General features: G+C 48.3%; 1 protein-coding gene across 1 annotated transcript in view; it reads right to left on the reverse strand.

Annotated features, from left to right (window-relative positions):
• Positions 1 to 3030: 3030 nt before the first annotated feature.
• The window catches only part of GGT5 (gamma-glutamyltransferase 5), a 33838-nt gene continuing 13237 nt past the window's right edge, over positions 3031 to 23631 (reverse strand). The window contains 12 exon segments of the mRNA XM_077775262.1: positions 3031 to 3452; positions 5831 to 5941; positions 6054 to 6239; positions 6242 to 6261; positions 6370 to 6476; positions 6867 to 7057; positions 7452 to 7588; positions 8471 to 8617; positions 9151 to 9308; positions 9925 to 10120; positions 10645 to 10740; positions 11601 to 11731. Of these exon segments, the coding sequence (XP_077631388.1) occupies positions 3306 to 3452; positions 5831 to 5941; positions 6054 to 6239; positions 6242 to 6261; positions 6370 to 6476; positions 6867 to 7057; positions 7452 to 7588; positions 8471 to 8617; positions 9151 to 9308; positions 9925 to 10120; positions 10645 to 10740; positions 11601 to 11731 (1627 nt within the window). The 3' untranslated portion in view covers positions 3031 to 3305.

Consider the following 23631-nt stretch of genomic DNA (forward strand, 5'->3'; position numbering starts at 1 on the left):
TTGGATGAAAGTGAGTGATCTTTTATACTTAAAAAATTTTTTTAATGTTTATTTATTTTTGAGAGAGAAAGATAGAGTGTGAGCAGGGGAGGGGCAGAGAGAGGGAGACACGGAATCTGAAGCAGGCTTCAGGCTCTGAGCTGTCAGCACAGAGCCCAACACGGGGCTCAAACTCACAAACTGCGAGATCATGACCTCTTTGGATACCTAGCTGACTGACCCACCCAGGCACCTAGATCTTTTATACTTTTAACTTCCTCTATATCTTAGCTAATTTCCCCATTGTCATTTCTTCTTTTGTCTATTCACACTTCCTTCATTTATACTGTAGGCTGTTGAATAACATTTTCTGACCTGTTTTTCTGATTTGCAATTTATCAATCTCTCCTTCAGTTGCTACTGAGGATTTCCTGATTGTTCTGATTGTCCCTGCATTAAATTTCACTTAGATACTTTATTCGTTTTAATTCTTATTCTGAATGCAACTTTTAAGGCAATGAATTTTCCTTTGATCCTGCATTAGCTGTATTCCAGAGGGGCTGAGCTATACTCTGCCAATATTATTTTGAAGATACTGCAGCAGCCTTATTTTTTTTTAAGTTTATTTATTTACTTTTGAGAGAAAGTTTGAGCAGGGGAGGTGCAGAGAGAGAGGGAGAATCCCAAGCAGGCTTTGTGCTGTCAGAGCAGAACCTGATGTAGGGCTCCCACCCACGAAACTGTGAGATCATGACCTGAGCCGAAATCAAGAGTCCGACGCTTAACCGACTGAGCCGCCCAGGGACCCCAACAACCCTGGTTTTGATTTCCTCTGTGTAACAAGATGAGTGAAGAGCCAGCCGTAACAGTCCCTGGCTGGGCTGGGAAGGGGGAGGCTAACTGGCATTGCTGGTGGGTGGGATGTGGGCAAGGGCTGGGCAAGTTCCTGAGGGTGGGAGGAGCAGGGAGGGCGAAGAACGGGCTTCCTCCAGGAGCACCAGGAACCAAGGAGGACTCCATGCTGCCTCGTGGCAAGATCATGTATGCATCTTCCAAGGCCCATCGTTGTCATGAATGGGGAGCAGATCAAGGCAGCGGCAGCAGTGAGGAGGTAGAGAAGGATAAGGAGACGCAGGCAGGGCTGAGCCACGCAGAGGGAGAGAGGAAACTGGGTGACTGGAAGGGGAGAGGTAGACTCAGAGCCGGCTTCCAGTTTGGTGTGTTGAGTCCGAGGTGCCTGTGACCCTGGGTGGTGGGTGGGTATGGGGTCTGATGATCCAGAAACCTGAGACAGCCCTGGGATGGGGGTCCGTCAGCTCATGTGTGGTAACTGAGCCTCAGGGAAAGACCCATTGGGCCCATGACAGCTAGGCCTGGGACTTTTGTTAAGCCTCAAAAGCAGTGTAAAGAAGAGCTCTGTCATCCCTTCTGGCCATGAAGTTCAGCGAGTGATGTGCTAGAGCCATGAGGACAGTGGCCAAGGCCAGCCTCTGGAGCCAAGTCAGAAACGCCCCCACCCCTGCTTGTCTAAGCCCACTTTTTCTGCACCCCTGACTCCTGAACCATTCCTGCCCTTCCCTAAAGACTTCTTCCCACTCCCTCCCAAAGTCAGACTCTAGGAGAAGCTGTGGCCCCCCAGGCTGCCCGGGAGCAGTGGTGAATGGCCCCGAGGTCCACCATGGATCACAGTGATGATGGCAGGCCTGTCCCCCACCTCAAAGTGACGCATCTTTGTCCCCAGTCCTTTCTCTTGGAGTCTTTCAGAATACTTCCCTCTGCCCTCCCAGTCTAGCTCAGATCAGAGACTCGCCCCATCCAGCCCCCTCTCCCCACGTGTGGTCAACTAAGAGTTCCCATCCCGACCCCTGGCACCTTATACGGCAGAAGTGCCTTTGTGACTGAGTTAAGGATCTTGAGACAGAGAGCACCCTGAATTCTCCAGATGGGCCCTGTATGCCCACAGGTGTCCTCACACACTTCCCGGGGTTGCCTTCTCCACTTGGGCCTGCCCAAAGCTGAGAGAGATTTCACACATACAGAGGAGAAGTCTGTGTTACTACAGAGGGAGGGTAGCCACCAAGGGACCCCAGCAGCTACCAGCAGTGGGCAGAGCCAGGAAGGAGTCTCCCGAGAGTCCCCAGAGGGAACGCGGCCCTGCCTTCCCCTTGCTTTCAGGCCCGTCATACTGATGTCAGATTCCTGGCCTGCTGGAGCATAGATTTCTGTAATTTGAAGGCACTTTGTGGTATTTGATCTCAGCAGCCATGGAAACAGTACTCACTTCTGCCCTGCTTGGCCAAACTCCAGAGCAGAGTGGGAGGCCGTGGCTCAGTGGCGGAGCCAATCCTCAGAAACTTCCAGGCCAGGTGGAGGTATGCCCCTGCAGGACATTTGGGTAACACTCAGTGCTCCCAGGAACCAGTGTGGGGTAGGACTCGCAGGTCAGTCCAGTGAGGCACCTCCAGGAAGGGCAGCCCACCCAGCAGCTGGCAAAGCCCTTCTCAGCTGTGGAGGGCTAATAGGTCCAGTTCTCAACTAGGGAAGATTTGGCTGGCGCTGGTAGTAGCGGGTGCTGCTGCATCTAGCGAGCAAAAGCCAAGGATGCTGCTCAACATACTACAATGTAGGGACAGCCCCCCGACAAAGACTATTTCACCCAAAATGTCATCAGTGCCGAGGGTGAGAACGTGAGCCATGGATGGGGCTGGGGACTGGGGTGGGGTCCCAGGTTCTACTTCATTCAACCTTTTCCTGGCACAGAGGACAAGATCCAGAGATGGTCCGAAAGCCTGGCAAGAGTGGGAGGCAGGCGCCCCCAGGCCACAACCCTGCCTTCCCACCAATAGGCAGGCCCCAGGCAGGCACAGAAGCCCAGTGGCGATGGCCTGGGCAAGGCCAGGCAGTCTCTAGGCCTCTGTTTCCACACCTCCATGGTGGTGTGTCGTGGAGGACTGTAAGAGTTGTGTGTATGCTAAGGGTCCCCTCCCATACCTACACCCCAAATCAGGCCAAGGTCCACCCTCCTCTTTAATCTTGGACTTAGAGGGTATACGGATGGGGAGTGGGGCCGGCGGGGAGGGTGGGCCATGTTCCTCAGTGAGAGGTCTAGGGAAAGCTTGGGGGGTCAGGGCAGGGCCACAAAGGGCTCTGGGAGAGGGATCAGTCCCCACAGTCGTCCATCTTCCAGCCTGTCCCCACCTCTGCAGCCCCAGGCTGACCCTCTGCTGAAGCGTCCAGATCCTGCTTGGGTGCTTGTTTCCACAGCCAGGGCCAGCCTGGGCACACACTGATGGTGGGCCGGATTGCAGCTGCCAGAAGCAGCCTCCTCAGTAGCCTGAGGCCTCCCCACCTTTCCTCGGGTCTGCTGCGGCGTACACGCAGGCCCCATCCTGGGACACGGCCTGGACCACGTTCAGAAAAAAGAGCCTCTTGGTCTGGTTGTGGCCCCTGTCCTGGAGCCCCTTCTGCACCTCCTGGAGAGGAGAGAAGGCCAGTGCACAGGTGAAGGCAGCTTAGCACTCCCTGCAGAGGGGGCAGGGACCCAGGTAGAGCTCTGGCAGCCCCAGCTGAGAAGGCAAGACTGGGCATCAGTGGCAGTGAGGATGGGAGGGCACCAGATGCAGCCTCATCTGTAGGGCGTGGAGTCTGTGGCACTCCCACAAAAGGTCCCAGTGGAGAAGCCAGTCTCTGGGGAGCATGGTGGGGAGGATGTCACCCAGGTCAGAAGGAGCTAGAGATAGAAGATCACTTTTGTCCTGGATCTGAGGATACCAGGGGCCTGGGTACAACATCTGAGGAATCCAGTGGCTTTGGCAGAGAAATGGCTGCTGGGGACTTAAGCTGAGAGACCTCTAATTTTGAGGACCTTGAGAGCCTTCTTGAAGGCAGAGCTTGGGTCCTTTGGAGTCCCAGCTCCTCTGCACATAGGAACTGCCCAACTCAACTTCTGGCTCCCCTCCTGGGGACATGGAAGAGGAAAGATCTTGGCGCCAGGAGTCAGGCTACATAGGGCCTTCCATCTCCACACTGACAGGAGAAGACCAGAGATCCTGGCTGCAGAGAACATGGTAAACTTCTTAGGGACCCAATGGTTGAGGAATCTGCTGGAGGAAGACTCAAATCCTCAGATACCATTTTCTCTGAATACCCATGAGCCTATGGACACTGACCCCCAGACTAAAGGCACCAGTGGTCCTGGGGGATAAGATGCTCAGAGCATGTGGCTCAGGTCTGAGACAGTGAGTCTATGGAATTTGCAAGTGTCAGGGTCCCAGGCAGGTGTACGTTTCTAAGAACTGACTACCTTGCCTTAGGGTTACGGCTCTTACACATTGACCAGTCTGTAACCTTGACACAGATCCTGGAGTATAGAGGCCTGTGCTACTCGGGCCCCATGTTTCCACTTAACATTTTGGACCAACAGGCTAAGGACCTTAGCCCACAAGGGCCTTAGGTGCCAGTGACTTCTGTATACAAAGACTTCGATGCTCTGCAGCCCCCAAGACCAGGGCCTCCAACCCAATGTCACATTGGTAGGGCGAGGTCTCCAGGGCACCATGTTCTTGGGTTATGATTCTCTGCCTGATTCACCAACTGCCCAACGTCCTTCAATTTGAAGGCTGAGGTCCTCACAGCTGAGGCCACAACAGGACCTGTGGTCATCAGGGACTGTTCCTTAGCATCTAGTGGCCAAACTCCAAGGCCCTGAGGAAGGAGGACCTTTCTGGCCTTTAGACCCTGGCATTGGCTATGACAACCCTCGGAGACTCAAGGTCTCCACTCAGGGTCTAGGATTTTCTCCATAGAAGGCTCTGGGTGTATAGCCAACACTCTTAACTCTCCAAGGGAGAGGAGGATCTTTGGCCTTATGGGTTGCTGGATTCTCTGAGATCTCAGAGCATAAGGTCCTCCGAGAACTGATATTTGCAGAGTGAAAACCTCAGTTAAGGGTCAAAGAGAAGGGCCCAGGAAGATGAGCCCTGAGGGCACACTCACTGTCCATCTGCCATGGAGAGGACCCTATGCAGGGAGGGAGCTCCTCAGGCTCTGAGAGTCCTTAGCCTCCAGCCCCAAAGATCAAGGTTCTCAAGGACTACATATTCCCTTGTAGTAAATGTTCCTCAGTCTATGGTCCTCAGTGCTTTAAGGGCCATGGGAAGCAGTCTGGACACCAAGAGCAGCTCACAGCAGAAAAGACAGCTTTGAGGACCTTAAACCCCAGCTGGCTAAACTGACCCCAGGCACAAAGCTTGGAGCCTTGAAAAGCTGCCAGACTTTTAAATGAGATCTTAGTGAGGGTAGGGGAGTCTGCCAGCCCAGCGAAACCCTGAGGAAGGTGGGGGCAGCGAGTGGGGGCAGGGAGTTGAAAAACAGAATTTAGCTCGGGTGCCTGCTTGTATGTGGGAGAACAAGAAATGTCCATAAGAACCAGCACCAGCGCAACCCCTGCGCCCCAGAAGGAAATCCCTATGCAGATTGTCACGGGAATGATACTCTTATAAATAAACTCACACATAAAAGCTGCAAATCACACAAGGAAACAGATCACCACATGAGGGAGAGTCTGAGAGGCCACAGCCAGGAAAACTAGCTTCTAGAGAGAACAGAACAGAGCAGGGACCAAGGTGCAGAGAAACTTGGCCTGGGAGAAGCATGGACAACACCTTGTTTTCTGACTTGGGGGCCACAAGATGGGCCTGGTGCCTCCCTGACTGAGCACCTGAACTCATAATGGCCCTAGAAGGGGAAATGTACCCTTTCTAAGGCACTCAGTGACTGAGATCCTACCAGGGGCTTTGAGCAGCATGCACTGAGGCATCTGTCCTAGCAGTGACAGGGTCAGTGGCCTTACCTGGCTGAAGTTGGGCTCATATTCCACATGGCCCTTGCTGTTGACATGCAGGATAGGGGCTTCAATGGCGGTCCTCAGGTCAAAGCCAAGCCACAGCTTGTTTATGATGACCTGGGGAAGGGAAGAGAAGAAGAACCCAGGAAGAGAGGACATCAGCCACCCTACACCAACCCCCCTGCCCCTGAGAGGCAGGAATGTTCCAGCCAGGAGCTCCCTGACTCACCTGAGCCACAGCAGGGATGATTAGCTCCCCACCAGCCCCGCCGATCACCAGCTTTGACCCCTGAGCTGCATTGATCAAGATGGAGGGGACCATGGATGATGGAGGTCGCTCGCCTGGAACTGGAGGCCAGATGGGTGTCACCTGCAGCCTCACTTCCAGCCAGCACCCTCCAGGTCATCCCCCCACCCATTTCTGTCTCCATCCACCGCTGTGCGAACCAGGGCTGGGCGGGACAGCGGAGCTGGCCCAGGGGCCACCTTGCAGCACCCGGCCTGCCCGCCTTCCTTTTTCTCGCCAGAGGGGTCCTCAGGCTCACCGGGTGGAGGGGTGACGCTGGAGTCTGGTGCGCGCCTCCAGCATAGGTCCAGAAGCTCGTTGTTGAGGAGGATGCCCGTGCGTGGTGAGTACAGCATTGCTCCAAAGCTGCAGACAGAGGCAGAGCCTGGGCTCGGCTGCAGGCGCCAGTGTCCCAGCAGGGTGTCTGAGCACTGCTTTCCAGGAGTCCCTCGTTCTAGTTGCAGCCTTCTAGCATGCTGGAGCTGCCATTCTCTCCCTGGCACTGCCCCCCAAAGATCCACCTGTGCCCCCCAGTTAGGGCATCCTTCTGGGTAAAGCTCATTCCCAAGCGGGTCCTGGCTCACAGCCACCCCTCTGCAGCCTTTCAGCCAGAGACGACAGAGGAATATGGCCCCCCTCTGACAGAAAAGAAGCAAAGGGTAAAGCAAAGTACTGTCCCATGGACACAAGCAAGAGGAGAATAGGGGGCTTGAAAAACAAGCTAGAGCAAAGGAGCAGGGCCACGCAGGCACATACGGCGTGTTGATGGTGCTGGTGGCTGCCACAGCGCTGCCATCCTCCCCCAGCACAGACACGTGTGCTGTGCCCATCCCATGGCCCCAGGCCCCGGCCAGGCTGTAGTGGCTGAGATGGTGGTCACCCCGAGCGTCGATCTGCTGGCGGATGTGCTGGGCCAAAGCCTCTCCCAGCAGGTCCCGGGAGGCGTTCTAGGGTGGCCAGGCAGGTGGTAGGGACAGTGAGGTGCCAGGTGAGACCCACAAAGAAGAGGGTCTCCTTGGGAGGCCCACTTCAGTGCACCCTCCTCAAGCCCAGGCTGCCGCCAGACCCTGCCCATCCTCCGGGGCTTCTGAGATATGGAGCCATCCATCACTGCCGCTCTAACACCTGCCACTCCAAGGCCCCATCTAGTCCGTAGACGTGCTCACCCTCCCTGCCCTGGGCCACGGTCAGGCTCTCCTGTGCTAAAACTGCATACATCTCCCTCCAACCTCACCCAGCCAGACTCCAGGAACACAGGTCCGGGAACACAGCTTGACCTTCCCTTAGTACTGAGTCCTGGGGCTGGGAAGGGGGCTCTCCACCAGCCACAGGCCACCTTACCTGGATATCCAGGTGGCTGCGAGGGTCCCACAGTCGCCACCTCTGTCCCCCCGCAAACTTGAGTGTCTCCACAAGGTGATGGTACACATTTATGCTCTGCTCGGGTCTGGCCACTGACTCAGAGGAGAAGTTGAACCCTGGGGAGGGGAGGGGTACAGATACGGATGACCTCATGTAGTGGGTGGAATGTTGGCCCCCCTCAAAAAAGATTTGTCTGTGTCCTGATCCCCAGAACCTGTGAACCGTACCTTATATGGCAAAAGAGTGAATTTTACCTTATATGGCAAAATGTGTGAATACGTTAAGGATCTCTAGAAGAGCATTATCCTGGATTATCCGGGTGAGCTCTAAATGTAATCACACAATTAAATGTAATCTTAAAAAACAGACACAGAGAAGAGGAGGAGGCCCTGTGAGTGGGAGGCAGAGACTGGGATGATGTGGCCGCAGCCTGGAGCGCTGGCAGCCACCAAAACCTGGAGGAGACAAAGAACAGGTTGTCTCCCAGAGTTCCCAGGGGAGTCATGATCAGCTGACACCTTGATTTTGGACGTCTGGCCTCCAGATCTATGAGAGAGTAGATTTCTGTTGCTTTAAGCTACAAGTTTGTGGTAATCTGTTATGGCAGCCAGGGGAACTGATACAGACAGCCCCGGGCAGCTCCAACCCTGGGCACCGCGAGGAGCCCCGTTCACCATCCCGCAGGCCAGGCTCAGCTCTGGATGTGCACACTGGCGGGACAGCTCACCACCTGCACAGCCCACCTGCTCCTGGGCCCTGGGCCCGGGTCACCTGCAGGGGAGGACTCACTGGATGGCGTCAGACCCTTCGGCAAAGCCCCAAGTGTGGACTGCTCCAGAGGCCAGCTCTAGAACACAAAATCTTGACGCATTTCCACGGCCCCATCTTTGGTGTCTGAGGAGGGGGGTGAGCTGGAGAAGGAAGGCTGCCCAGAGCTACAGCTGGGCTTGCAGTTCCCGGTGGGACAGGACTCTGGCTGGGAGGGCTGAGAGTCTTACCTTTGAGCACGTTGAGGATGAAACTGAGGATCGCACCCCCAGCGGGTGGCGGCGGTGAGTACAGGGTGTAGTCCCCCAGGGGCACTGCCAGGGCATCCACTATCTCTGCCTGGAATGCTGCCAGGTCCTGCAGGGTCAGCTGGCTGCCTGAGATGAGACAGAAAAGGCTCCATGTACAGATGGGAAAACTGAGGCAGAGAGATAGCCACGGATCCCAGGTTACATGGTGGGGCTCCTCACATCCCCTAGTCTTCTAGAGAATGCCCTAGGAGAGATGGAAGCTCTGTGGGCAGCAGCATCAGGGCTGGGCCCTAAACCAGGCAAGAGATGGGTGGACAGAGGCCGGAGGCAGGCAGGTTGGAGGGGAGAAGAGGGGAAGGTGAAAGAGGCAGGATGGCAGACTGTGAGGGTGGTGGACAGCTCCAGCCCCGGGAGCTCACTGTGGCCACTACTAACTCCCCTCTGTTGGCCCTAATTTATGGGGGCTCTGCTTCTCAAGGACTCTGACCACAGGGTCCTTGAGCCCAGCAGTGGGCAGGCATGGATACATGGCCCTTCCAAGTCCTGGGAGCAGTCCGCACTCCAGCAAGGATTAGGGTAGGGCCTGCCCTCACTCCTAGCACCCAAGCCAGCTCTTTCTCAGGCAGAGCTGTGGGTGCTGGAAGCTCAGTGCAGCTGACCTTGATTGGCAATGTCCTCCAGCAGCATCTGGCCCAGCGTCCCTGTGTAGAAGACCTCTGCACCTTCTGTGGCCACGATTTCCAGGGTGGTGGCCATTGCGGGCCATGGGAATGGGTCCTGAGCCTTCAGGGGTTCTGTTCCATTGAAAAAAAGCTGCCTGGGAAATTGGGGGCAACCTCACGGTGGGGCCAGGTCCCAGAAGGTAGCCATACTCCTGTGGGGGCTCTTGTGAGTTCCCTGAGGCCCTACAGGGAGGCAGTCTTAGTCTGGGGTCCTGAGGGGCTGGTGTAGACATCAGGGGAGATGGTTTCTCTAAGACTGGGTAGGGCTGGAGCCTCTCACCTCACCCACCACCCTGGCCCAGGGAGTGTATGCCCCCTTAGTCAGGCCTGGGACACCCCTGGGAAGAAATGGTCAGTGGACCGGCAGGGTGGGCAAGGGGGGGATGGTCGAAGCCCTCCTGTCAGCCCAGAGGGAGTGAGAAGGAGGGCAGGGCCAGAGGACAGAGCCCAAATCCACACCCTGGAGTCCCATCACATGGATATGGCCTGAGCCACTTTCATCAGGTTTTGCCACATGGAGCCTGAAAGTCTGAGACAGCAAAGTACTGGCCTTCCTGGACTTCAGGCCCCCAACACTCCCATAGGGTCAACCCTCCAGTTTGAGGAAGGGCTGAGGTAGAGCTGGGGTAGGAGTCAGGCAAAGACAGGCCAGAGCCTGAAGCCAGGAGCTGAGGAGGAACCCTGGGGCTCCCTGGGGAAGGGAGGGCTCACCTCAGGGACGTCATGTACAGGGAAGGCCGTAGGAAGTCACTCTGCAGGAACTGACTGAGGACGGAGGGCATGCGGTAGTCCCCTCGGAGCAGGGAGATGGTGGGCCAGAACAGCTGTGCCCAGGGCAGGCGGCCATGGCGGCGGTGGGCCTCAGCATAGCCACGGAGCTCCCCGGGCACTCCGATCCACTGGGCCCCTACAAGGCAAGAGGCATTGTGTCCCTGCTCCCAGGCTGCCCCCACCTTGGCCTCAGTCCCATAGCCTGTCCCAGGGGTTCTCTGCCACCCCCACCCTTGCCCCACCAGCTTGGCCCCCTTGGCGTGGCAGGCAGAATGAGCTTTCTGGAGCCCACACCTGACCATGTCCCTCTCTGCTCAAACCCCCATGGTCCCCACTGCCTTCCCTCAGGGCACAGCACAAACTGGCTCCAGGAGCGCCCACCCTGCCCCCTACCCCATCTCCACTGAATCCTCCAAGCCTTTGCCAGGCTTGGATCACCTCTGCTTGGATCACCACTCCCTACTCAGAGAACACCTCTCTCAGGAAGATTCCCCCAACTCCAGCAGGTCAGGACCTCCATGAGGGCTCCCCGTTTGCTAGCTGCTATCTCTTGGCACCAGGGTGTCATAGCCCATCCAAGAGGCCCTTTCAGTGGAGTGTTTTAGTCAGCCCCTGTGGCCTGGTGGGGGTGGGAGCCTGTGGCCCCTCCTAGGGCCTCACCTGTGCCCAGTGGCTGGGCCTGCTCACACTGGTCCAGCAGATGGGGGACGTGGTTGGTGGGCACCGTCTCCCTGGCATTGATGACTTCCACCTTCCCTGGAGTTGGGGCAGGGCATGTGAGTGCTCAGGGGCACTCCTGTGGCTGCCAGGCCTCATCCCACACCATAGTCCTTCCCTCTTCTCCTGTCGCCCTGGCCCTGCTCTATGTCTCAGTTTCTCTCTTTATACCATGAACTGGCCTCTGTACTGTAGGGGCCAAGAGTAGGCTTCCCAAAGAAGGGCCACTTTGGCACGAAGACTATTTGTGAGTGAGAAGCAATTAAAACCCAGCAGAATCTGGAAAAGCATTTTACCACCCCCATCCCCTCCACTACTGCCTGAAGGAATTTACACAGAGGACCCGCTCCAGGAAGACAGTTATCCCCACAGACAACTATATTAGGATAGAAACTAGGTAGGGTAGGTGGGGAGGGATCTTGCAAGGCCTAGGTCAAAGTCCTCTGTGTCCCATTGTTTCCCAGGGCCTCCCCCCTCCCCACACACATTTGTTTAGCAAACTCTTCTTTATCTTCCTGTGAATTGCATTCCTTCCCTTTGAAGTCCCAGACCCTTACCCCTCCTCCTCAGCTCTTTTTGCTTGTCTTTGGAATTTCCATGTCTGTGTGGATTCCCCAGAAATAAATTTGATTTTGTCATGTTAATTTCTCTCAGTTCAATTTAAATCTTAATCTAGCTAAAAGGACCTTGAAGGGCAGAGGAAATTCTTCCTCCCTGACAGAGCTAAGATTTGAGATGGGCTGTGAAGGCTTCACAAAGACAAGTTGGGGGGAATGGTGGGGGCACCAAGAGGACCCAAGAAGGGGCATGGGGGGCACAGGACAGGTGTTTATAAGCACCTCACTGTTAGTGCCAGTGGACAAGCCCATCCTCCCCGTGGGTTCCCCATTTGGACTCACCTGTGGTGGCGTTATAGATGGTAAAGATGACCCCTCCGCCCAGACCCATGCTCTGAGGGTTGACGACTCCAGTGCAGACCAGAGCCGCAATGGCGGCATCCACAGGTGAGCCACGCTGCTGCAGGATGGCTCTAGAGGACACAGCATAGAATAAGAGGCCTGGCTCCCCTGCTCCAGCCTCCCAAGACGGGCTTCCTAGATTGGCATTTACTAGGGAATGGTGACAGCTGCCACCAAACCCTGGGTTATGCCAGAAGCCACACTGGGCAGCCTCCTCAAGTCCAGCTCGTCGATCCACAGTCCTCTGCAGACTGTAAATTGTCATACCATTTACACTGCCCCTTGACATATGTAAGGAACTTCTCAGCTTGCAAGGTGCTTTTGCTATCATTATTCCCTAGCCCCTCCCAGCAGCCCTGGTTCATTTGCCTGAGCCAGACCCCCAGTCCCTCCCAACAGACCAGGAGCCCAGCCTGGGCAGCCCCCACTCCCCATCTCGCTGGGGGCACATGGGCCCCAGACCCCTTAAGACTGGACTTTTTCAGGTGACCCCAGGATCTTGCCCTGCCACCAGGGGCTTGGGCTAATGGGTTCCCCAGCCCCTCCTGGGGTCCCAGAGTCTGTGGGAATGCTCTCTGGCCTTAGTCTCCCCATATGTCTGTGGGCACCAAGGGGTGGGCCCTTAAGCTCCAAGGTGCTGGTCAGGCTGGCCTATGTCAAGGAAATGACCTTGTCCTTAGGGCACAGCTCTGTATAGTTCACTGGGGGCTGCCTCTTCCTGAACACTCAGGAATCCCCCCCAGCACTTCAAGAAAGCAAGCACTTACAGATGGGGAAACCAAGGCCCAAAGAGGGAGTGGACCTTGTTCCCCTCTCCTGCCACATTGGATCTCTGACCCAGCACCCACTTTCAGCTCAGGCCTGACCACTCCACATGGGGCTCACACCCTTCTCTAAGCCACATATCCTTTCTCTGGGCCCACGTGTGGCCACACATGGCTGTCACGTGAATACAAGCAATCTTGGAATGGGAAAAAGGGGCACAGGCCCACAGCATGACACAATATAGACAGTCACATCTGGACACAGAGAAACACAAAGGCTTAATAAGAATAAAACACCATAAACAAAAACAAAAAACAAACTATAAAACCTTTTTTTTTTTTTTTAAATTACCATTACAGAGGCCTCATCTCACCTGACCCATTGTTTCTTGTCTCTGGAAGTGCTTTCTGTACTCAGCTTCCAGAAGACACCTTCCCACCACCACCATCACCACCACCATGCTCTGATTTCCCCCCCCGCCTCCCTGATCTCATGTCGTTGCAGGTCTTGGGCTCAGTCCTCCATCCTTGTGTACTACATCTCCTCCCAGAAGAGCTGATCTGGGCTCAGAGCTGAAAATACAACCTCCTCCCTGATGATCCCTAAATTTATCTGCAGCTCAGACCTCTCCCCTGAACTCCAGGCACATCCCCAGCCATCCACAAGATATCTCCTCTGGGTGTCTAAGAGGCATTTCACTCTTTTTGTTTTGTTTTGTTTGTTTCTTAAGTTTTTATGTGAGGCATTTCACTCTGAACATGACCTAAACTGCACTTCCCTACCACCTCTGCCCCCTCAAATGGCTCCCTTCCTACCCTTCACTATCTTAGAAAGGACACAACCATTCACACCTTTGTGCAGGCCATGAATGCTAGAGTCCTTCGTGATTGTTCACTGTCTTTCATCCCCAGATCCAAGCTACCAGCATCTCTTACCCAGGTTATTGCAATGGTCTCCTGCTTGGTCTCCCTGCATGTGCCTCCCCCGCCCCTTACACTTTTAACAAAATTAGCTGTCAAAATGCAACTCAGACATCCCCATAATAGGAAACTAAATAAATCAGACCAGACTTCCCATAGACCACTAGAAAAACCAGACAAATAGAAAACATCTGCTTAAAAGCATCACAAGCTGGGAAGAAAGACAAGCCTAAAGAAAAGAGGAGCCTAGAGGGGAAAATGCTTGCTGGTCCCGAAAGAAGTGGCCAAGCAGCCACGCAATGCTTTTGACACTCTAGTGCTGCTGTGGTATGCTGGTGAACCACACTGGAGATGGGTCCTTGCTCTAGAAGTAATATGAGAAATAGGGCAGCCTTGACGAACCCAGTGGCCCAAGCTTCAACAGTGATTACTGTTAATCAAATTGGATTAAGGTGATTCCAGAATGTTGGTATCCTAGGCCTCAGATTATTTCTAAAAAATTTTTTTGATAATTTTTAACGCACTCCCCAAACACTAAATTTAAAATCGCCAAGCCAACAAGGCAGTAAGACAGCATAAACAAAGCCCAAGGGAAAGCACAAACAATGAAGAAAGACCCATAGGATCTCCAGATATGAAACTGTCAGACCACAGACTTCAAATAACTACATTCAAGGATATAAAAAACAAGATTAAGAATTTCACCAGAGAACTAGCAACTGTAGTACATGGAATTAGGAGCTCAATGCTAATCGTGGATTAGCAACGGATTGGATAAAACAACAAAAAACATCATGCAAACGCTAACAGTTATAACTATATTCATTTCAGACAAAGTAGATTTTAAGGAGACATATTATTAGAGATAATAGGGATGCATTATTATTATAAAAGCTCAATTCAACCAGAAGACATAAGAATCTGAATGCGTGTACACTTACCAGCTTAAGAACACAAAGCAAAACTTGCAGAACAAAAAGAAATAGACAAATATACATGGTAGAAACTTTTAGGCTAGAAGGCAGGTCAGAAACTTATAGAATAAGCAGGATAAAAATCTGTAAGGCTGTAGATGATTTGAATGACACCACTATAATAAAATGACTGAACTGACATATACAAAGTGCTGTACTCAAAAATCATGCAGTTCAAGAACACATAGAGTATTTATATAAACAGATCATTTTCTCGACCTTAAAGCAAGTCTCATAAGTTTCAAAGAACTGAAATCATACAAATGACTTAGAAAATCCCCACATATTTGGAAACCAAGAAAAACACTACCAAACAGTTCACAGAACAAAGAAGACATTACAATGGAGATTAGAAAGTGTCTCAGACCAAGTGCAATGAAAATACTATACATCAGACTTGGGTTATCAGCAAGGGTGTGGGAGGAAGTGGAAGGGAGGCCATGGGTCTGAGGAACTCCCACATCACCCACAGGGTCTCATAGGGAAGAGATCAACCTGTGAACCTTCATTCAGATGAGTGTTACAGATTGTGTTAGGCAGTCTCTTGCTTATGGGTGAGTGAAAGGTAGCCAAGAGAAGACATGGTGCCTAAGAGTTCTGGGTCCTAGAACTCTCAAAATGAATAAACCAACACCCTCCTCCAGAGCAGAGAGCCCCATCCTGAGAGGCTACTGTCATAGAAGCAAATTGAACAGGACAGGAACCACAGAGGCAAAAGAAAGAGAAAACAATTACCAATAAGTAGGAGACCATTTTCCAATCATTTTGTGAAAATAGCAGAAGGAATTCAAGAGCCATGAAATGATAAAAGCTATTTTGACCTGCCTTCCAGCCTAAAAGTACAGGAAAGTTCATCTTGTTTGACCATGAACAATAAAACATGTTGAAGTCACACTTCTGAAAAGATAATAAAGAGCAGAATAATGATCCATGGAGGCATGCTAAAAAGACGAGCCTACAAAGCAGATGTAAATGGCAACTTAACATTTCAAAATGTGCCAAAATAAATTAAAAGAATTATAGAAGCAATGAAGGGACAGCATACATCAGAATTAGAAAAACTGCAAATGAAGAAACTAGAAAAAACGACTTAAAAACAAAATTATAGAACTCAGGAAAGACTAATTACCATAAAAGAAAATACTCCCTGAAATGAAGACTAAACGCAAACACAGAGCAAATGCCTACAGGGGTTCCTTAAAAGAGAGAGAAGATGAGGGGCTCCTGGGTGGCTCAGCTGGTTAAAGATCTGACGAGATTTCAGCTCAGGTCATGATCTCACAGTTCGTGGGATTGAGCCCCATGTTGGGCTCTGTGCTGACAGCATGCTAGCTGCTTGAGATTCTCTCTTATCTCTCTGCCCCTCCCCCTCTCACTCATTTTCTCTCTCTCTCTCTCAAAATAAATAAACATTATTTTTTTATTTTTTTTTTATTTTAAGATGGGGCACCTGGGTGGTTCAGTTGGTTGAGTGACTCACATTTGATTTCAGCTCAGGTCATGATCTCACAGTTTGTAGGTTCAAGCCCCATGTCAGGCTCTGCCCTGACAGCATGGAGCCTGCTTGAAATTCTTTCTCTCTCCTTCTCTCTCTGCCTTTCCCCTGCTCATGTTCTCTCTCTCTCAAAAATAAATAAACATTTTTAAAAAAGAAAGAGAAGATGAAAACGGAGGAAATTTTTATTAAAAAAATTTTTTTTAATGTTTTATTTATTCCTGAGAGAGAGAGAGACAGCATGAGCAGGGGAGGGTCAGAGAGAGAGGGAGACACAGAATCTGAAGCAGACTCCAGGCTCTGAGCTAGCTGTCAGCACAGAGCCCGATGCAGGGTTCGAGCCCATGAACCTGTAAGATCATGACCTGAGCCGAAGTCAAACGCTTAACCGGACTGAACCATCCAGGCGCCCCGAGGGGGGAAATTTTTAAACCATAAAGAAATGAAAAAGAGATTTTAAAATACAAAAGACAGGCAAAGAAGACCAAACACACACACATAATAGGAGTCCCAAAACAGAAAACCAAATCTATGGGACAGAATAAGTAATAAATACTATAATTCAAGATAACTTTCATAATTTAAAAAGAAAAAAATACTCACAAAATTTACTCTGTATTAAAAAGTGCACTCCACTGTGTGAGAAAATCAATTCAGAATACCCAACACTGAGATATATTCTAATAAACCTATTGGTCTTTACTAACAATTAATTATTTGGGCATCTAGATAAAAAAGACTCTTCTATAAGAGAAAGAAAATAAGACTGTCATCAGACTTTTCAACACCAATGCTTTGTTCCAGGGACAGTGAAGCATTGTAATCAAACATTCAAGGAAAGAAAATGTGATCCAAAGATTTTATATACAGCTAAACTGACCATCACCTACAAAGGCCACAAACTCTTTGTCATAAACATGCAAGGGGGAGAGAGTTAAGATGGCAGAGTAGTAGGGGGACCTCAGGCTTCCTCATCCCTCAAACACAGCTAGATTAACACCAAATCATTTTGAAAACCTATGAAATCAATCTGAGGATTAAGAGAACAACCTGCACAATTAGAGGGAGAGAATATGGCAGGTACGAGGTGCTGAGATGTGAACTGGGGGAGAGAAAAGACATGGTGTCGAGATCAGTAGGGAACCCCTTTTGTGGAGAGGAGAGAAGGGAAGAGAGAACAGCACATTAGGCCTACACAAGAAAAACACTTCCCTGAGACCACTGACTGGGGAATCAAGAGGAACTGACTATTGGAGGTTTTTGCAAACCGTGGAGCTCAAAATCTGAGCATTTAGAAGTCTGTGCCATTCAATGGAATAGATTCGGGAAGGCAGCGGTACTCCTGCGGAGGAGTGGACAGCATGGTAGCGGGATCCTCTGCGTTACACCGGAAGAGAACATTCCCCTTCCTGGAGTGCATTTGGAAGAGTGTATATTGCCTCTCCAAAGACAAAAGAGCTGACTGGTGCCTTTGAGAGGCCATTCATCAGCAAGGAACAGAAGGACAGGTAGCAGGGTCTCAGCTTTTCACTGTGCTTCACCATAAACTCCAAGCACCTGCACAGCTGTGCAACTGCTTTTCTGGGACAAAATGGCACCAGACACCACATGGTGAGGCTCTCCTCCACAAGAGGGGAGCAGGTCCAAGCCATGCAGGGTCCTTTAAGATTTGGAGTTTTGGTGCCTACCCATGCACCAGAGATAAAACACAGAAGAGCTGTGGCACCAAGTGTGTCGAGGGCCCGGGCACAAAAGGGTCGAGGGCAAGGATCTGACAGAAGCCAGATTGTTCAGGGGAGATTGTTCACTTGTCTGTGAGGGCTACCTGAACAGCGTGGGTGCCAGCTTCTCTACCCGGGAATAAGAGAGGGGAGTGACGCCATCTTCCCTCACCCACCAGCAAGCAACAGAGCACCCCCAGGGGAGGCTGGAGCTGCTTACACCAAACCCCACCCTGATGCGCCCTGCAGGGGTACCTTCACTAGGGCAGGTCTGACTGAGCCAGCGCGGTGGGCCTCTCGCGGAGAGAACCAACACCAGCCCCACACATGCACCAAGTCTACTGATCATAGAGTGCACAAAGCATCAGCTTCAGTTCTGATGGAAATAGGACAGGCTTTTTCTTTCTTTTTATTTTATTTTTTTCCTTTGGAATCAGGCATATAGTTTTTTGCTTGTTTGGTTTTTTTTGTTCCTTTTCCTTTCCCTTTTTTGAACAGTCTTTTTCTTTAAGTCAGGCTTATTTTAACAAACAAATCAAAGCACATCTGGGCAAAGATTGAAACACTCCCCACTGCAACCAAGGAGGAACTCTGCAGAGGACTGACCTGGAGAAAAGAGCAGACAAGTTACAGTAGCAGAGTGCACACAGCATATGCCATAAACACTTCCTGACATGGCAGTTCCTGGACAGTGTATGATCTCTTCTTAATAAAGCGTTACTCTCAGGAGCAGGAAAAATAACAAGCTTTCATAATACGCAAAAGACAGAAAACTAGACAAAATGACAAGAAGGAAGAATTCTCCCCAAAAGAAAGATCAAAAAGAAACCACAGCCGGGGATGTACTCAAAACAGATATAAGCAATATATCTGAACAAGAATTTAGAACTATAATCATTAGAATACTATCTGGGCTTGAAAGCATAGAAGACACCAGAGAAACCCTTGCTGCAGAGATAAAAGACCTAAAAACTAGTCAGGTCAAAATTAAAAAGTGCTATAACTGAGATGCAAAACTTAGTGGATCCTCACAATGAAGATGGAAGAAGCAGAGGAATGGATATGTGATATAGAAGATTAAATTATGGCAAATAACAAAGCTGAAAAGAAGAGGGAAAGAAAACTATTAGATCACAAATACAGACTTAGGGAATTCAGCGATTCCATAAAGTCCAATAATATCCTTATCACAAAAGTCCCAGAAGAAAAGCAGGAAAAAAACGACAGAAGGTTTATTTGAACAAATTATAGCTGAGAACTTCCCTAATCTGGGGAAGGAAACAGGCATTCAAGTCCATGAGGCACAGAGAACTCCTCTCAAAATCAACAAAACATGCTAACACCAAGACATATCATAGTGAAACTTGACAAAGAAAATTCTGAAAGCAGCTAGAGACAAAAGGCCCTTAACCTAAAAGGGTAGATACATAAGATTTGCAGCAGAACTGTACACAGAAACTTGGCAGGCCAGAAGAGAATGGCATGATATATTAAATGTGCTAAATGGGAGAAATATGTAGCCAAGAATTCTTTATCCAGTAAGGTTGTTATTCAGAATAGAAGGAGAGTAAAGAGTTTCCAAGACAAGCAAAAACTAAAGGAGTTCATGACCACTAAGCTAGCCCTGCAAGAAATACTAAAGGGGACACTTTAAGTAGTAAGAGAGACCAAAATCAGCAAGGACTAGAAGGGAACAGAGACAAACTACAGGAATCATGACTTTATAAGTAATACAATGGCACTAAATTCATATATATCAGCAATTACTCTGAATGTAAATGGACTAAATGTTCCAATCAAGAACATAGGGTATCAGAATGGATTAAAAAAAAAAATACACAAGTCCAATTGATATGGTGCTTACAAGAGATTCATTTTAGACCCAAAGACATCTCCAGATTGAAAGTGAGGGGATGGAGAACCATTTATTTGGCTAATGGACATCAAAAGAAAGCTAGAGTCGCCTACTTATATCAGACGAGCTAGATTTTAAAACAAAGACTGTAATAAAAGATGAAATGGGCACTATATCACAATGAAGGGGCCTATCCAACAAAAAGAGCTAACAATCATAAATATTTATGCCCCTAACTTGAGAGAAGCCAAATATATAAATCAATTAATAAGAAACTTAAAGAAACTCACTGGTAATAATACAATAATAGTAGGGAACATTAAAACCCCACTTACAGCAATAGACAGATCATCTAAGCAGTTCAACAAGGAAACAGTGGCTTTGAATGGCTCACGGGACCAGATGGACTTAACAGATATATTTAGAGCATTTCATCCTAAAGCAACAGAATACACATTTTTTTTTAGTGCACATGGAACATTCTCCAAAATAGATCACATCCTGGGTTACAAATCAGGCCTCAACCAATACAAACCATGCATATTTTCAGACCACACAATGCTATGAAACTTGAAGTCAACCACAAGAAAAAATTTGGAAAGACCACAAATACATGGAGGTTAAAGAACATCCTACTAACAAATGAATGGGTTAACCAGGAAATTAAAGAAAACATTTAAAACTACATGGAAGCAAATGAAAATGAAAACATAACATTCCAAAACCTTGGGATGCAGCAAAAATGATCATAAGAGGGAAGTATATAGCAATACAGGTCTTCCTCAAGAAGCAAGAAATGTCTAAAATACACAACCTAGTCTTACATCTAAAGGAACTGGAAAAAGAACAGCGAATAAAGCCTAAAGCCTAAAACCAGCAGAAGAAGGGAAATAATAAAGATTAGAGCAGAAATAAATGATATAGAGATAAAAAGAAACAGTAGAACAGATCAATGAAACTGGGAGTTGATTCTTTGAAAGAATTAACAAAATCCATAAACTCCTAGCCAGACTTAATCAAGATAAAAAGAGAAAGAACCCAAATAAATAAAATCACAGAATTTAAGAGGAGAAATCACAATCAACACCACAGACATACAAACAATTAGAATATTATGAGCAATTATATACCAACAAATTGGGCAATCTGGAAAGAAATGGACAAACTCCTAGAAACATATAAACAACAAAACTGAAACAGGAAGAAATAGAAAATTTGAACAGACTCATAACCAGCAAAGAAATTGAATTAGTAATCAAAAATCTCCCAACAAACAAGTGTCCAGGGCCAGATGACTTCCCAGGGGAATTCTATCAGACATTTAAAGAAGAGTTAATACGTATTCTTCTGAAACTATTCTAAAAAATAGAAATGGAAGGAAAACTTTATTACCTTGATTCCAAAACCAGACAAGGACCAATTATAATGACAAGGACCAAAGAGAATTATAGACCAATATCCCTGATGAACATGAATGCAAAAATTCTCACCAAGATACTAGCAAACTGACTCCAACAGTACATTAAAAGAATTATTCACCATGATCAATTCCTGGGCTGCAGAGGTAATTCAATATTCACAGATCAATTGATGTGATACACCACATTAGTAAGAGAAAGGATAAGAACCACATGATCCTCTCAACAGATGAAGAAAAAGCATTTGACAAAATACAGCATCCAATCTAGATAAAAACCCTCAACAAAGTATGAATAGATGGAACATACCTCAACATTGTAAAGGCCATATATGAAAGACTCACAGCTAATATCATCCTCAATGGGGAAAAACTGAAAGCTTTTCCCCTAAGGTCAGGAATACAACAGGGATGTCCACTGTCATCACTGTTCAACATAGCACTGAAATCTAGCCTCAGCCATCAGACAACAAAAAGAAATAAAAGGCATCCAGATCAGCAAAGAAGAAGTCAAACTTTCACTCTTCACAGATGACATGATACTCTATGTAGAAAACTCGAAAAATGCCACCAAAATTTGCTAGAACTAATACATGAATTCAGCAAAGTTGTGGGATATAAAATCAACATACAGAAATCTGTTGCATTTCTATACACCAATAACAAAGCAGCAGAAAAATATATCAAGGAATTGATCCCATTCACAACTGCACCAAAACCCATAACATACTTAGGAATAAACCTAACCAAAGAAGTAAAAGATCTGTACTCTGAAGACTATAGAACACTTGCGAAAGAAACTGAAGGAGACACAAAGAAATGGAAAAACATTCCATGCTCATGAGTTGGAAGAGTAAATATTGTTAAAATGTCTGTACTACCCCAAAGCAATCTATACATTCAATGAAACCTCTATCAAAAGAACACAGCATTTTTCACAGAGCTAGAACAAACAATTCTAAAATTTGTATGAAACAAGAAAAGACCCTGAAAACTAAAGTATGTTGAAAAAGGAAAGCAAAGAGGGAGGCATCACAATTCTGGACTTCAAGCTGTATTACAAAGCTGTAATCATCAAGACAGTATGGCACTGGCACAAACACACACAGAGATCCATGGAACAGAATGGAGAGCCCAGAAATGGACCCACAACTACATGGTCAACTCATCTTTGACAAACCAGGAAAGAATATCCAAAGGAAAAAAGATGGTCTCTTCAATAAATGGTGTTGGGAAAACTAGACAGAGACCTGCAGAAGAATGAAACTGGACCACTTTCCTACACCATACACAAAAATCAATTCAAAATGGGGGTGCCTGTTTGGCTTAGTTGGTTAAGTGTCTGACTCTTGGTTTTGGCTCAGGTCATGATTTCATGGCTTGTGAGTTTAAGTCCCACATTGGTCTCTGTGCTGATGGTGCAGAGCTTGCTTGGAATTCTCTCTCCTCTCTCACTCTATCCCTACCCCGCTTGCTCTCTCTCTCTCTCTCTCTCAAAATAAATAAACTTAAAAAATAAAAAATTAAAAAATAAATTCAAAATGGATGAAAGACCTAAATGTGAGACAGGAAACCAGCGAAATCCTAGAGGAGAATATAGGCAGCAACCTCTTTGACCTTGGTCATAGCAACTCCTTACTAGACATGTCCCCAGAGGCAAGGGAAACAAAAGCAAAAATGAACTATTGGAACTTCATCAAGAAAAAAGTCTTCTGCACAATGAAGGAAACAATCAACAAAAATAAAAGGCAACCTAGGGAATGGGAGAAGGTATTTGCAAAAGACATATTGGACAAAGGGCTTAGTATCCAAAATCTATAAAGAAGTTATAAAACTCAACCCCCCCAAAATAAATAGTCCAGTTAAGAAATGAGCATAAGACATGAACAGACACTTTTCTAAAGAAGACACGCAGATGGCCAACAGACATATGAAAAAATGCTTAACATCATTCATCATCAGGGAAATACAAATCAAAACCACAATGAGATACCACCTCACACCTGTCAGAATGGCTAAAATTAACAACTCAGGAAAGAGCAGATGTTGGTTAGGATGTGGAGAAAGGGGACCTTCTTACACTGTTAGTGGGAATGCAAGCAGGTGCAGCCACTCTGGAAAGCAGTATGGAGGTGCCTCAAAAAGTTAAAAATAGAACCACCCTATGGTCTGGCAATTGCACTACTAGGTCTTTATTCAAAGGTTACAAAAATACTGATTCAAAGAGGCACATACACCCCAAAGTTTATAGCAGTGCTATCAACAATAGCCAAATTATAGAAAGAGCCCAAATGTTCATCAACTGATGAATGGATAAAGAAGATGTGGTATATATACACAATGGAATATTACTTGGTGATCAAAAAGAATGAAATCTTGTCATTTGCAACCACATAGGTAGAACTAGAGTGTATTATGCTAAGCGAAATAAGTCACTCAGAAAAAGACAAAAACTGGGTGCCTGGGTGGCTTGTTGGTTAAGTGTTTGACTTTGGCTCAGATCATAATCTCACAGTTCATGAGTTCGAGCCCCACGTCAGGCTCTGTGCTGACAGCTCAGAGCTTAGAACCTGCTTCAGGTTCCGTGTCTCCCTCTTTCTCTGCCCCTCCCCTGTTCATGCTGTCTCTGTCTCTCAAAAATAAACAGATGTTAAAAAAAATTGTTTTTAAAAAGAAAAAGACCAAAACCGTGTGGAATTTAAGAAGCAAAACAGATGAACACAGTGGAAGGGAAGGAAAAATAAGATAAGATAAAAACAGAGAGGGAGGCAAACCATAAGAGGAACTATACAGAACAAACGGCATTGCTTGGGGACAGGGGCGC

The sequence above is a fragment of the Crocuta crocuta genome, unplaced genomic scaffold, assembly GCF_008692635.1.
Source record: "Crocuta crocuta isolate KB4526 unplaced genomic scaffold, BGI_CrCroc_1.0 scaffold313, whole genome shotgun sequence".
Taxonomy (NCBI): Eukaryota; Metazoa; Chordata; class Mammalia; order Carnivora; family Hyaenidae; genus Crocuta; species Crocuta crocuta.